The following is a 16,457-nucleotide window of genomic DNA, read 5'->3' as shown; positions in this document are numbered from 1 at the left end:
TGGATATGCTCCTTCAGCTGGGAGAGCACGTCCTAGATGATGTCTCTGAGTGAGCCCTGCCACTATAAAGTGTGCATTTGCACCTCCCTGCTCAGCACAGCTACTGAACAACCTGTATTTGAAAATGAAAATGAGAAATCACTGCTAACTGTGGTGCTTAAAACACAATTTTCTCTCTCTATATATTTCCCATTTGCTAATTTTTAATCTTAAAAAAGAAACACAGACACACAGTAAAACATCAAGAATAATGAGTCTTATCTACCCTCATATGATCCCACTCTGTTTAGGCAACTGGGTATTTTCTAAAATGATATTTCTATCTTTACCTTAAATAGAAAATCCTATTATCGTCAAGTAATTTATCAAGGCCCCAAGCCTACCTTGTCACATTTTACTCTGGCATAGGAATCGGATTCTTTCCCCCATGAAGTCAAAGACAAAGAGTTGGGTTATACATATATTTTCAAATTTAGTTCAGGGTTAAGTTATAATCATTGTGCTTACCTGGAAGTTTAATGGTAACGTAAGGTAATACTGTGAATGATTTCATCAGCAGATTTCGGAAAATAAAGAAGCGACTTCCATCAAAAAAAAGTTACTATTTTTGCCTTTCTGCTGTCAGAGATGACAGTGTATGTAGGGTTTAAAGAGGAATGTTTTGGAGTCAGAAAGACCTAGATTCGTATCTGAGTTCTACCAGTTTACTAGCTCTGTAACTTGGGTCCTTTGATTATCTTCTAAGTGTCAGACTGACATCAGTTGAATGAAGATAATGATAATGTTGCCCCCAAGCCCATAAGGAGAGCTGTAAGGAAGATGAAACAAGATAATGTAAGTAAAGCGTGAGCAGGATGCCTGCATTACTAAGGAAATGCTAAAAATAATGCGAGGTGCTATTATCACAGCTACCAGAGTCCCATGTAGGGGGTGTGATTAAGCAATGACTGGCAGCAGATCTGCATTCAATCTTACTTCCCTTACTTAATATTCATGTGAACTTGAACGAGTTACTTCGCTTCCCTGCGCCTCAATTTCCTCCGGAAAACAAAGACTCGTAGTATCTACCTCATAGGGTTGTGAGGATTAAATAATCAATATAAGTAAATCACTTAACAGCATTGACCAATAGAACTTCCTATGATTATGGCAATATTCTAAATCTGCACTGTCCAATATCATAGCCACTAGCCACAGGTAGTTATTGCATACCTGAAATGTAGCTAGTATAATTAAGGACCGAATTTTTAATTTAATTTAATTTAAGTAGCCACATGTGGCCAGTGGCTACCACACTGGACGGTGCAGACTTGGAACATGACCCGATTACCGTAAAACCATTAGTATATGTACTAACTGCTAAACTAAATGAGTTAGCTGGAAGCAGTGGTGGTGCTGGTATGTGAGCACAGTTCACGAATAAGAAACTACTTCTTCCCAGCAAGGCTAGAGAGGAGAAACAAATTTATTTTCCAGTAATACATGTAATACGTTATTGATGGCACTTGAAGTAAGGGCTGTGAGGTGAACTATTAAATCATGTGAATTAAATTACCAACTGAATTCATTCTTTCTCAAACTTTTTTCCTTCATTTCAGTTTCAATTTTGAACACAGGTATGCATATTACAAAGCATATACTCCATGGAAGAGATCTTGTGATTTCCTGAAAAGTAATTGCTTCCAAAATTTACGTGTGTGTGTGTGTGTGTGTGTGTGTGTGTGTGTGTGTGTGCACAACAGTAACTTTCTCGTTCACCAAAGAATCAAAATAATTGCTATTTATCATGAAGTCATACAAAAGACAAGAACTCAGTATGTTGGTATTGGTGAAGGTTTAACTTGGAGAGCATCATATTCTATGTCAATATTTAAAAACAGATATTTTAGGGACATCTGGGTGGCTCAGTCTGTTAAGCGTCTGCCTTCAGCTCAGGTCATGATCCCAGGGTCCAGGAATCGAGTCCCGCATTGGGCTCCTTGCTCAGCAGGGAGTCTGCTTCTCCCTCTGCCTGCCACTCCCCCTGCTTGTGCTCTGTCTCTCTGACAAATAAATAAATAAAATCTTTTTAAAAAATAAAAACAGATAATTTAAATGGAACATTGAAAACAATAAGGACCATCAAACACATAGAAGAGACTTTGATGTCATGAAGAATGACATACACTTTATCCTTTTCTCTGGCCTGAGTAATGGCTACTCTTCTCAGAAGTGAGTACACATAAAAGTTTCTTCCTGACCTAGCCTTCTCTAGATTGTTCAAGCTTCCCTTTGTTTAACTTTTTACAAGAGTGAGAAGTTCAGAAATATAACGACAATGATATGGAATTATTTTTACAGCATTAAAGAAAAGGGAACAGTGCAGATTTCTTAAAGAATTAGATTTGGACATTTTCATCCACAATGGTCTTCTCAGCATTTGGCAGATACCATAGCATGGCGCCTCACTTAAATCAACACATACTGTGAGAATACTATGTCCATTTTCCTCAAAAGAAGGGAGGAAAATACCTCCGCTTAGTTTCCCTACACAGAAAACAAGGATGTTAAATGTTAGGCAGACTTTCATGTTTGGCTTGGTTTGAGTCTCTAGGGTTCATTAGCATCTCAGTAGTCAGGCAAAGGAAGTTTACATTCTGGGTGCAGGAGATGAATGTCAGGAAAGGGACACTGAGTCTTTGTTAATTGCAAAAGAAACACTCTACAACCTGAAAAGAGACCTCTTCCTTCATCCTCCCACCTCTCCAGGGCCTCCTGCATCATCTGCATCAGTGGCCTCCTGCCCACTGAGGATCGGGGAAGCCCAGGGACTATTTACACACCCAGGGAATATTTCCACGCCCATGGAAGCAGCTGGCTACAAAGATAACATCTGAAGGGAAACTGGTTAGGCATGATGCATGAAGTTACGTGAGAAGGCTTAATCTTTAAATCATGGCCAGATCTAAAGCCTGTCCATGAAGACCCAGGCACAGAGGCCAGCCTTCCAAACACTAAATTTTCCCAGAACTGTCAAAAGTGACCTGGAAGGGTACACTTTGCTTTCCACAGTGCAGGAATCTTCCTGTAGAGCTATAGCCTTGCCATATATGGAAATCATTCTTCACCTGGAGCCCATGAGCCTGGGAGGTCCATGGATAGATCTTCTGGGTCTCTAATGAATCCCCTAAAACCACACGTGAGAGGTGTATGTATCTTGTATTTGTCACTGTGTGTGTCTGTGTTGAGGAAGGGTCAGTAGCTATTACCAGATTTTTATAAGGGGCTTCTGTCCATACCTGTAATAGCATGCCATGAAGACAGCAGATGGCTCCAAAATATTGGAGCCCCCTCATGAAATTAAAGTGATCAGACTTTTACCAATAGCATCTCTAAAGCAGCCCCAGCTTCTTCAATTCAGGCAGTTTTTGTAAACATTATCTTTATATTTTTAAAAATCTAAAAGTGTTCTGAAATTGTTTTCCAACTTAGGAAAAATATGTTGGCCACACTTGAAAATTAAACCAAGAGTACTCAGAGTATTCTAATAATGCACTCCTCTACTTCCAACATATATATTGATAGAGTCAGCACATCTGGAAAGAAAGTGAAAATTTCAGCCTGTCTTCTAAATGTTTTGTCTGCATCAGAGATTTTCACCTGGGGAGCAGTTTTCTAAGTTGTCTCCTAGAAATCAACGGGGTGCTTAAAATAAACTTATTACAGGCTCCACCTGAGGTTCTGAGCTAATTGCTTGGGAGTGGGCCTAGACTTCCATGATTTTAAAGTTCCCCAGGGGACTCTGTATGCATGGCAGGCTGAAGACCACGGGCAAAGCGCTGGACAAACCGTTTGGCCTACAGTCTGTGCTCTCTTGATGACACCTGCTATGGTCAGCACTATGATCATTGTCTGCTCCACCCCTGATCCCTGTGACCCCAGCAGTCCCTCATCCCACCCAACAGGTATTAATTTGAATGTAATAAACGTGGAGAATTGGCTGCAATTTTCATTTTTCTCATAGATTTTTAAAATTCCATAGACATAAATATAGACACAAATCGTGTCTTAAAGAGTAAAGCCCATGAAGATTTGTTCTTTACTGCAAAGTCAGTAAGTGAGAGTCTTTTTCTCTGGGAATTGTCCTTCCTCCTTCCCTCTGTTCATAAGAAAGTTTCATTTCCTATGATTTTTTCTATAGTATATGCCACTTAAAGAAATAGGGTATAAGAATGACCGAGTTGTTACATAGGAAACTCAGTCAATAAATTCCATTGTGAAGCAGTTAACCTGATTTCACAAATATTTGCTGGGCACTGGCTAGATATTGGAGTTGAAAGTGCACTAAAATATAAGGTGAATAAAACAAACTACCTCGAGCATTGCTATTCCAAAAACAGTATAGGCTATGAGGTATGGAGCTTTTGCCTTGTGTCCTACAGTGTATTTGTTGCTTTATATGCATTATCCCATTCTACCCTTTTCTTTTTGAGGTAAGAACTATTATTATTATCTTGCTCCCAAGTTATGTAGAGCTTATTCAGATCCATCCATTCGGCACACATATCTTCTAAACAAACAAACCCCAGAACACATGGCCATTTTCTAGCTCATTGTGTTGGTGTTGGGAGAGCATTCCATTCCTAGAACCTAGTAATCACAGCCTAAGAGCAAATAATAATAGCATTTCACATTGATGACCCCATAGGAATGTCAGTCCAGTCTTAGAATCAGGAAACTAAATCTCAAAAAGGTTGAGTAAGTCACCTGAGGCCCCACTACTAGTGAGTGCCGAACTGACACTGGACTCTAGCCACCTCATGAGATGCTTTGCCAAATACCCAATACTTCTGAGACTTGTCATAGATAAACTTGCCAACAAAGGACCTTACAGTCTCCTGGACTCAGATGTTGTAACTGCAGATGAAAAGTCTTTTTTTTTTTTTAGCTTATTTTCGTATCCAGATTCTTTTTCTTCAAGTTCCACAGTAATGACTCCCTCTTTGGCCATATTTCTTTCTAGTGTGTCTAAAAGGAAGAAGGCTCAAGCCCCCTAGAGAGTTTTCTTCCTCTTGAACTCGGGAATCTCCCGTGTGCTGGCAGGAAACCTGAGTCCTGTCCAGAAGCAGAATTTGCCTGGCCATCCTCACCATGGAAATGTGTTGCTACACCAAATACACTTCCACCTCCTGCTGAGAAAGAGCAGCTGGTGGTCATAGCTATTAACCTGAGCTCTAATTAGGGTGGTTTTTATAATGAGGAAAAGAGTGTGATCCTAATTAGTAATTTTCCATCATTGTCTCAATAGGTATCCCCCAGTCAAAGCAATCAGCTATCCTCATCACACGAGTTCCATTGCCAAAAAATAACCATTCTGTAAAACCAGCAAAAGTGAATATGGCTAAGGACAGAGGAAAGCAGAAAGGTTTTATGTGTTGCTAATGAGCTGCATTCTCCCCCACTTCTGCCTTAGGTCCGCGGCACCAGGATGGTTGGTTCTGACATGGTGGTGACAGTTGAGTTTACCAATCCTCTAAAAGAAACTCTGCGGAATGTGTGGATACGCCTGGATGGTCCTGGAGTGATGAAGCCAAGGAGGAAGATGTTCCGGTAAGGGGTGGTGTGGGGACTGAGAAGGTGACAAGTGACATGGGACTGTGGGAAGGCTTAGCTTTCTCTGTTTTTTTCCAAACTTACATCTAACACCCAATAAACATGTCTGAGAAGCTGCACCTTCTTATTGGCCATTTTTAGGAGTCACGGGGTAAAAGTAGGGTTGGTTTGACTGTCATTTCCATCATTTAATCCTTAAAACCACCCTAATGAGATAGGTACTATTATCATCTCCCTTTGGGTAGCAGAGGCTTTGAGAGGTCGGCTGGTTTGCCCCAAGTTCCACAGCTAATAAGAGAGGTGCCCAGATTCAGATTCAGGGTGGCTGATTCAGAAATTAAGTTTCAAGCATTCTGCCATACCACCTCCTCAGGTGTCAATTCTACTATTATCCATGGAGTACCTAGTGTGTGTCAGATATTATGCTGAAAGATGTCCCTTTTCAAGGGTCCTTTCTTCCCAGCCCCACCTTCCAGATTTCCCAACACAAGCACTCTAGAACTATTGCCTTCTGTAGAATAGAGGGAAGCCTAAAGAGTTGCAGACTTGGTTCTCTAGGGGACAAATGACTACCTCAGGCTCCATGATAAAATGAATGAGACTGCTTCATTCACACCTAGCACTGTCAGATTGTGCCCTATAGTTTCTTAGCTTCTGTGACTTCTGCTGACAAAGCGTGTCCCCCAACAAGACAGCCCATTTCACAGTCAGGTAACTCTCATTGTTAGAAAACAGTTCTACCTTTTGATCCTACCCAGTGATCTTAATTCTGTCACTTGGATCAGCACAGAATAAAACCCATCTCTCTTCCATCTGGTGCCTTGCAAATGTTTGCAAACAACTGTCACATCTTCTCTATATCTCTCCTAACCCCTAACATGGCTTTAGCTCTGCCCCCAACCTTTCCCACATACACCAGTTTGTCAGTGCTTCTCTTAAAGTGTGACACCCAGAATGGATCCCAATCTTTGAGACTTACTATTTTCATTTTTACCACAAATAAGTCCCTGTCAGCATCAATCGATCTAGCATATTTTCTGTGGGGTGAACTTCTGAAGCAGAGAAGGAGAGGTGGAGGGCTTCAGAAAGTGCCTGATGATGAGATATGTTAGGAATCTCCCTAACACCCTTTCTGGAAGCTACCCCCTCTGAATCTGTGGGACCAGGCCAAGGCCTCCTTCACCCTTCTGGGATGCCTTTAAAGAACAATTTGCCCACTAAGTGCTCTCTGTATTCCTTTCAAATTACAGTGCTCACAGCTTCTGCAATCCCATTGTCTAAGAGAGCCCTGCTGCCCATGAATGCAATAAACAACAGAGAAATTAATTTGAGTGCTTTTTTAAAAATGCAAGCACAAAACATAACAACCCTTCCTGTGCTACTAGGAAAGTTGAAGGAAAAAAAAAGAAAAATTAGAAATCATCCTAAGTGAGAGGGAGAGGTCAGCAGTGATAGCCCTGATTTCGTCAGAAACGACAGCCTCACTCACCCCTTCTCGCACCTTCCCACTTGAATCAGATGCAAGAATCACTCAGGCAAAGTGAAACACGTTTCTTCTTCAAAACGACCCCCGCTGCATCCATTTTTTCCTTCTCAAATGGTAACCCTAGAAGCCTCATCTGAGGGTACTGGAACCTCCTGCTACCTGTACACCTTGGCTGTGCCAAAAATCCCACCTTGATCACAGGCCAGTGCATGAAAAGAGACAATCTGTGTTTTAGAAGAAAGATTAATCCTCACACGGTGCAATGACCTACCATTTGGGAGGCATAGGGCTCTAAGTGAGTTGAGTGTCCAGGTGCTTATTGTTAATATCTGACATTGGGGTAGGGCAAAGTAGAGTGAATCATGGAAAGGATGGGAGAGTCCAGTCCTTACATGGATACAAGGCAAATGCCCTGCCCACACTCTTCCTTAAGGTACTATTGGCGGTTACTTCCAACACCTTGGTCTATGGCAGATGGGTAACAGAAAGCGAGGTCCTCAATCTCTTATGGGAATCCAGATCCAGGAGGTGAATCTCTCCAACACAAGGGTAGCTTTATTTCTCTGAGATTCTCAAAAATTGGAAAGAACTTGAGAGGGAAAATATTTACGATCTAGGGTGGGTTTGGGACTTTGGAGAGCACTACTTTCTCTGTCTCCTTCTGACTCCAGCACACACATTCACAATCAAGACCTGAGCCAGCCAGCACCCACATCCATATTGTCAGATAATTATAAGCACTCCAGGGTACCCTACGCTGCCAAGATCTGATCTAAGAGTGGCAGATCCATGTAACAACTTGGACTCTTAAAAAGAGCAATTGTGTAGTAGCAGAATTGTTCACAAGACTGTATTCCTTTCTAGGATACACATCTTGAATAGTCAAGGGAATCACTACCCCCACCTATCCACCCACAGTCCTGCCAGGGCCCCAGAAGACAAGGGGTGTCAAGCTCAAAACAGGGGGCCTGGAAGGCAGGAGCTAGAGAACACGGAATTGAACTAGGAATGAGGAAAGCTGTGGTGTTTCACTCCTTGCTCAGGATATGAGCCAAATGTGTTCCGAGATGATTTACCTTCCTGCCTTCTGCCACCACCTCCCACCTATCTCAGATGCTTGAAAGTGCTGCCCCACAGACTCTCAGCTTTCAAGTTTCTGCACTTGATACTTCCAGAACATCAAATAATTCATCTTCCAGATTCATTTTTTCTCTTTAAAAAATGATGAGGTTCAGTAAGTTATTTCAAGAGAAAAGTTCCCCGACTTTGTGATTTTGTTTTAAATTTTGAGTTTCTCAAGTAGGACAGAAGCTGAGGGCTAGACCCATGAGAACAACCCATAGATAGTTGCAGTTTATTGTAATAATAATCCCATTTGCCTGTGTGTGTTCAAGATGATAAATGGCCAGCATGTCTTGATAGCTCAGCACATTAACTGAGAACCATTTATCACAACATCTATCCCCAGGCAAATAGGATTATTCCAGTATTACTCCATTTACCAATATGGGTGAGTGATTCTTTTCTCTTTCTGTACATATTTATCTATAAATAAATGCATACTTAGACATGCATGTGTATTTTCATGTATTAGTATCTTTGTATGATAGTCTTGAGTAGACATCTATACATGTATGAGATACATATGTGAATATCATTATGGGGCCAGGTTTATGAATAAGAGCCAATAACGAAGTGAAGCTCAGGGATTATAGTTTCTATTTGAGGTAGTCACCTGCATTACATGGCCCTAGGCCAGATCCTTAAGCAAGACAACTATTTTGCAAAGTGTTTCTGATTGATCACTTGGGGAACCCAGGGAAGAAAGAATGAAAGGATCAGGGTAAAAATTGCCCAGCACTTGAGAAATAAATATCTTAAAACATATATTCATATTAAATTTATCACTGTAAATTAAGGACAGAGAACTGTTTCTCTGCAAACAGGCAGGAGGAATTTACTTTCCTAGTTGTTTTGCAGAGTTCAGGCAGAGGAAGCAACAACCACAAGGGTGACTGTGCTAATAATAATAAGTATAGCAACAGCAACAGTAATAATGACACTAAATAACAATTGGCGATTGCCATATTTGCCATGCTTCTAAGTGCAGTACAAATAGTAATTCACCCCACTCTCTCCACACTCTATTCATTTTTTTAAGATTTTATTTATTTATTTGATAGAGAGAGAAAGCGAGCACAAGTAGGCAGAGCGGCAGGGAGAGGGAGAGGGAGAAGCAGACTCCCCGCTGAGCAGGGAGCCCGATGAGGGGCTCGGTCCCAGGACCCTGGGATCATGACCTGAGCCAAAGGCAGACACTTAACCAACTGAGCCACCCAGGCGCCCTCACACTCTATTCAATATTCTATAGTGTCTGCCTTTTACAGGTGAGGAAACCCATGGTGAGGTCAATGTTTTTCAAACCTTGAATCATAAAATCGATTTACTGAGTTTGAAAAATACCTATATAGGTATTTCACCCAATTTGGCTTTTATATAATGGGTGAAAATAATTTATAGAACCACATTTATAAAGAACAAAAATAAAGAAGAGAATTAGCAAATGCCAAATTAATTGAGACATTTAGACAAGCAGCGGCAGTCAATGCCTGGAGCAGTTCCAAAGAGAGGAGTCCCCAAGGCCTTAGATGCCTTTTCCAATTCACTGGGCACAGGTATAAGAGTTTGAAAGGGATTTCTTATTTAGTGTCTAGATTTCAAAGATTTGGGGTATTTTCCCTTTCTATCCCCAGAGGATATACATCCACCGCCATCTAAAATACATATTGTTTTAGCTCTATTTGAGGAAACTTGGGGCTTCTAACTTTATATAGAATAGGTCAAGCACAGGTATGTGGCCCCATATTTCTCCTTGTACTTTGGCTGTGTTTAAAGTAATGCTCTATGGACCTGGCCCCCAAGGGCAAATAGGGGATCACATAGCTGAGGTCTTTGAACCACTCCAGACCTTCTTTGGCATTTCCCCTTCCTTGTAACCCCTCCTACCACCACCCCAGTCTGAAGCTACAGCATCCCCTGCTACTTTGGTCCCTCAGTCCCTCCATGGTACTAGTAGGAAGTACCCTCCACTAGGGATGTGTTCACAGAATTCCTCTGCACATCATCTTCCTCATTTCTTAGCATGAGCACACTCTTCATGTCCCCCAGCATGTTTTTGTTTGTCCATGGTCTGGGTCATCAGGCTATGGCTGTGGAAGATTCCATAAGGCTCCTTAGGATTTCACCCTCCTCGCCTATAAATGAGGTAGCTGGACTAAGTGATTTCTAAATCCTTTTCAATTCTGACGTGGTGTGCCTCAGTAATCCAATGAAAACAGGTCCCTTTTCTGTCTAAGGCACTCATGGTGGTCTTCCTCCATCTCCCAGATGTCCTCCCAGAGAAGTGCTGGCCCAGGATCCCCTGCAAGGTTACCCAGTACATGCTCTCCCTGAGGATCAGAGAGCAGAGACCAGAAATCCTCTATGAGCAATACGAGCAAGAAGCTCTTAGTACTGAATAAAAGTGCATCTGTCTTGCTTATAAAAAAAAAAAAAAAAAAAAAGCTAGCACAGTGATCAGAAAAGTCATCTTTATAGAGGAGCATGGATTTGGGAATCAGAACAACCTGGGTCCAAATCTCATCTCTGCCCATTCACAGCTGTGTGATCTTGGAAAAACTGCCTCACTTGTTTATCCCTCCATTTCTCTTAACTATTCAGTGTGTCAAATAGTAACTACCTCGAGGGACTATCATGCATGTAAAACCTGAATGTAACTTCCCCCTAAGCCTTCTATAGAGTAAAATATGTGAAGCACCCCAGAGAAGCCTAAATCTCCCCAACCCTGATTGACCTTAGTCATTCACTGGAGTGGGCTTGGCCATGAAGCTTAGGAAAACCTCAGTGCATAGGCTGCAGAGGAAGAGGAGAATACCAGAACCATTAAAGGCCAGTCCCATTATCAGGATGGACACAAATGAGTAGCAGAAAGGTACATGGGCAAAGGGACCCAATTTGGTGGTTAAACAGGATTATGAATTATAAAGCATGTAAATACTCCATCAGTTGGCAGCAGGTAAAGTTATGTTCCAGATCTTGGGCCTGGGAACAGGGTCTATCCCAAAGGGATTGGCAAGAACTAATTAGAGTATCAGGACCTCAGCAAAGGCAGCTGGGGATTCAGATAGGAGTCTAATTCAGGAGGGAACTAGAGTGGCCCAAAATGAGCCAAGGGAGATTGGTCACATCCATGAGGCTACTGCAGAGGCTGGGGGACAAGCTAGACTTCAGTTGACTCATGGCTGGTAGGAGACTCAGCCCTTCTTCACCATGCACTGGATGGACCACATCTGCGTGGCAGTAGATCCCAGTTGATGCATCCAAGTGGAAGGAACCCTGACCCAACGGGTCTGTCACAGGCACATCCCCATCTAGGGGCCTCCTTTGGGTTGGAACTGGTAAAATCAGCCCTTCTGTCTTCTACTACCATCAACTGAGAGAGAGCATGTGCCGCAGGCAAGGGTTCTCACTACTTCCTGATCAAGGTGGGGAACTGGATCTGCCTCTCTGGAAAGTAAAACCTTTCCTCTCTTTTCCATCCTTTCAGTGAAATCCAGCCCAACTCCACCGTGCAATGGGAAGAAGTGTGTCGACCCTGGGTGTCTGGCCGTCGGAAGCTGATAGCCAGCATGACCAGTGACTCCCTGAGACACGTGTATGGCGAGCTGGATTTGCAGATTCAAAAACGACCTTCTGACTAAATGCACAGGGGGCTGAGATGGACCTGGGTCTGGGGACTGGGACTGGGCCTCTTGCAGTCTTGGCTAAGGAAATTCTAATGCAAAATATAGTCAGCTCTTGCTTTAACTTAGGTGTAAAGACCCAGCCAGGACTACACAGGGCCCCAGAGTAGACATGCCATGTATTTCAGAGACTACTTTTCAGTGTGACTATTCAATATGGAAGTTAGTTTTTAATCACTCCACCTTCCAAAAGATTCTGAGCATTAGCTTTAATTAAGCTCTAATTAAGTTCTCGTGGCTCATAAGAGTAAAAGTCATCATTTATCATCACAAATGGCTACAGCTCCAAATATCAGAGGACTTCCCTTAACAAGGGGATTTGCTCAATACCTGGCTTCATGTAAAACAAGACTCTGATCTCCCACTCAGCCTTTTGGAGGTAATATACTCCCCAAAAGGGAGAGAAGCACATGATTTGGGCCCTAGAATTCTATTTCCCTTTCTTTGGAATCAGGTTCTACTCTCTGTGTCAGAATATTTTTCCCAGGTATTGAGAACAACATCATTTTTCTTCTTGGCAAAGCCAGGGCAAGGTCTTTCATCTTGCACCTGCGGCAAAGCAACTGCCTGCCAAATTTCACAGATTTACCTTGTGAGAAGATGTGGCCCCATATTAACAAATTGCATTTGTGGGAAACTTAATCACCTAAGAGGAGATAAGATAGCAGGTGCAATACTCAGATCTATTAAATAATGGAGTTTTATGGTGCGTTCTATAAGAGGTGTCACACGGTGGCCTGATCAGCAGGAACCAATATCCTTTACTTTAACTCTTTTGGGGCCACAGGACTAGAAAGTAACAAGGCTGACTTGGGACAGGAAAAATGAGGAATTAGTCTCTTTTATTAGTGATATACTTTAAGATCTATCTCTCTGGGATCCTCTCCTTCACACAATGATGTCCAGGTACATTTTTAGAGATAGAACAAGCCCTATGAGTTGGAGAATCTGGCAGACTTAGTGGCCAGACATGTAGAAGGATGGGCAGCCACTAATTCCCTGTTGTCCTTCATATCACTCATGTTGAGACCTCAGCTCAGGACACAGATGCTAAAAGGTAATACAGAGTCCATTTTGGAAGTAGCCAATGCTAACACAGACCCAATGACAGAGGATGTTGACATCATTTGTATTATGCTCCAAGGTTCCAACAGGCAAGGCTATCTGCTATTTATTTGCAAAACTGATTTATGATCAAAATTATCCATTGATATGCCTAGGGTATGATTCTTAGCGAAAACAAAAACAAAGTGGGAAAAGCCAGAAGGAAATTTTCTGATCTGCATAACCACATTTCTAAGCCTTTGAGACTATTCTGGGCACCAGGGATCCATGAGGGTTAGTGGTCACCTCCATATGTGCATCAAACCTAATTCTATTAAGTAATTAATAATCCCAGCATTTGCCAAGCCTTCCAATACTCAATTTTAAAATGAAATGCATTTTGCTATATGGTTAAACTGGCTTAATGTAGTATATGCTTATTAACTAGAATGTAATCAAAGCTTCAAATAAAGTTAATGTGATTATGTTTGCATCTGCATAAAAGTGAACACTTCATTTTCAATACAACATACTACTAACCACAGGTGGTCAAGAAACCACCCTTCCTTAGCAGTAGATGACCCACCCTGGCTAGGAAAACAAGCATTTCTCCTTTAAAGGAAATGACTTTAATAGGTACTCATGCACAGTTAGCTTTCCTCACTGCTCTCTTTACATTTTATTAACCACATTCATCAAAGGAGGAAGTTTATGTATTTAGTTCAAAACCAGCTTCCAGAAACTGCAAAATCTCTGTAGGTACTTTTCCATGAATGATCTCATGAATCATTATAGTGACTCAGTGGACAAACCAGCATGGACACCTATCATAATGAACACCCTTTGTGGTCTTAGAACAAAGACGGAAAATGTATGACAAGTGTGTATGGGAGATCCTACATTCATGGTAACATCACTGAACAACTGCAACTCAGATAGGGCCTCAGAATTCTCCTCAATGCAGCACTCCAGGCAGCCATTACCAACTGATTTAGAGTTGGCACTCAAAATAAAACCTATTCATCATGCCTAAGAGCCAGCCCATCCCCTCTAATAGCTGGGATTCTACACTGTATAATAATGCCGCGACACTAAAAATCATTTTAGCAATGGTAACAAGCAATGAATCTCAGATAGCATCAGAGACTCTGAATTCTAGTTTCTGCCTCTGCTAGGCCTCTATGCTTCTTAAGAAATCTTTATTCGTGTTTATAGCTTCAGTGACCAAAGAGGGGTAATAATATTTACATTTCCACAAGATTATTCTGGGGATATATGAAGCAAAACTTAACAACACATGTAAAACTATAGGTAGATAGATGATAGACAATGAGATAAGTAGATAGATGATAGATAGATAGATGATGGATGGATGGATGGATAGATAGATGATAGATATAGATAGATACATAGGTAGAAACAGAGAGAGAGAGAGATTGTATGAATACATATTTTCCAAGTAATTTCACTTCATCAACCCTGTAAAAAAAATAAATGTAATTATTTCCAGCCTGTTGATAAAGAACCTAAAAAGGTCTAGGAAGCCACACATCATGGCAAATCAAGCTGCAGATGGGAGCAAGTGGTGAAATCAACCCCTGGTTTACTGTATATTCTTTACGTCTTTTGTCTCCCAAAGTTTTTAAGAATATTGAATTAAAATCAACTTCAAGACTCTTCATAGAGTTGCAGTATAACAACAAAAATATGATGTACAAATTTATAATAATATGGAAGGAAATGGAGTTTGTGCAATCAAAAGTCACAGAATTCTAGATGTAAAGTTGTCATTTATGAACATTCTTCCAACATTACTACAAAGTTAATAGTCAACCAACCCAACTATCCATTCATTCATCTCTTCTACCATCAAGCCATCCTCCTGCCAGCTAGCCAGCCAGGCAACCTTCTAACGACCTATCCATTCTTTATTCCAACCATCTATTTAACATTCATGCATTAATTAATTGTGCAAGCATGAATTCAACAAATATTTATTGAACATTAGGCATCATCCTAGAGCCTGGGAATTCAAGAATGAAAAGTCCCATGGTCCTTACCCAGAAAGGACTCACATCCAGAGGAGGGGGCCAGATATATAAATAGATAAGGTACATGGAGACACTATGTTAATTGAGAGTTGCCCAGCATACCATGGGAATAAAGAGGAAAAAAAAAATGCCTGAAAAAGCCTCCCTTAATATCTCCAATAATGGAGAAGAAATTTAAATTGAATCGTGAAAAAAAAAAGAGCAAGAGGTAAGATAGAGATCATTTGACAAAGAAGAGCTCATGTAACAGCCTAGAGAAGAGAAAGAGCATGACCTTTCTGGGGAACTGCAATTAGCTTGGCATGGCAAGATGGTCAATATCCAGCAAGAAGAGGCAGGGATCTCCATATTCACCATAATGACTCATAAGATCATTTGTAAGAAGGTATCTACAGAGATTTCAGCCACAGAAGTACAGGTATGGGTCAGAGTTGGAGCACTTCCAAGAATGAGAATTTGTTCCTTCTGCCCTGTGTTGTGGAGAAAGGCTAATAAAGACTGCTAATTAAAAAAAAAAAAAAAAAAAAAAAAAAACACCGGATCAAAACTAAGAACTATAGCAGGTGGGTCAAGGAGGGACGAGGCCAAGAGATTATGGGGTGGAATGCCTAACTCAGGTCAGTGAGGAAGGTATAAGCTTGGGAGCGTGGCCACATTGGGGTCTAGGAATGGGAAATGAGATGTACGAAGGCCCAAGTGGATACAAAGTGAGAAAGGTAGCATGTCAAGGGAAGCTGTCCATTTCAAAGACTGATACAAGTATATGACAGACAAGTTCCTAGAAGCTGAAATTTGGGCAACCAAGTATTTACCATTGGCAGAGACTGATGAATACCCAGGATCTTATTCCTAGGGCCATTCTCACTTCTCTTAAAGGCCAAGCTCTCCAACTCAGTACTCAAGAGAGCCAAATGCTTCTACAGATACTCCTTCCATTTTCAGCACTTCGAACCACTTAGACTCAGTTTTACCTTCTTAATCTCTGTAGAAGAATGAAAACAAGACAAGACAAACATCTTTTCAGTGTATCTGTCAGAAATCACTCTACAAAAACAAAAACACATCACTACACGAGAAGAAAAAACAAAGAGCTCGGTTGCAGTAGAATGAGTAACTAGGAGATTGTGCTCACCTCAAGTGCCAGGAGTTACACTGAACACTTTTTAGCTCCAAAGACAATGGGCCATTTTCAAAAAGATGCTTAGTCAGCTTGCTGCTGATAACAATTAATGAACCCCCGTTAATTTTCACACTAATAATTGTTCTAGAACTTAAGTAATTATCTAAGCAATGTTTCACTGGCCCTGAAACTAATTCAAATATAAGGGGTCCTGATGAGTATTTTCTATTAGTAAAAAGCAAGTACCTATAACACAGAAAGCATTCTTTCCTCTTTTTGGTTTGAGCAAGTTTAGACAGTGGAAAACTACAGCAAGTTTAGACAGTGTAAAAATAATTACAATCAGAGTTTATTTACCTAAA

At 41.2% G+C, this 16,457-nt stretch overlaps 1 protein-coding gene across 1 annotated transcript in view; it reads left to right on the top strand.

Moving 5' to 3' along the window:
* Positions 1–13,422, top strand: part of F13A1 (coagulation factor XIII A chain) — a 165,879-nt gene extending 152,457 nt beyond the window's left edge. Inside the window, exons 14-15 of the mRNA XM_027602389.2 lie at positions 5,453–5,589; positions 11,685–13,422. Coding sequence (XP_027458190.2) covers positions 5,453–5,589; positions 11,685–11,838 — 291 coding nt within the window. The 3' untranslated portion in view covers positions 11,839–13,422. The remainder of the gene's footprint in view (positions 1–5,452; positions 5,590–11,684) is intronic.
* The last annotated feature ends 3,035 nt before the right edge of the window (positions 13,423–16,457 follow it).

Source organism: Zalophus californianus, chromosome 7, assembly GCF_009762305.2.
Source record: "Zalophus californianus isolate mZalCal1 chromosome 7, mZalCal1.pri.v2, whole genome shotgun sequence".
Classification (NCBI taxonomy): domain Eukaryota; kingdom Metazoa; phylum Chordata; class Mammalia; order Carnivora; family Otariidae; genus Zalophus; species Zalophus californianus.
The sequence above is the reverse complement of the archived record's forward strand: the minus strand, read 5'-3'. Positions and strand labels throughout refer to the sequence as shown.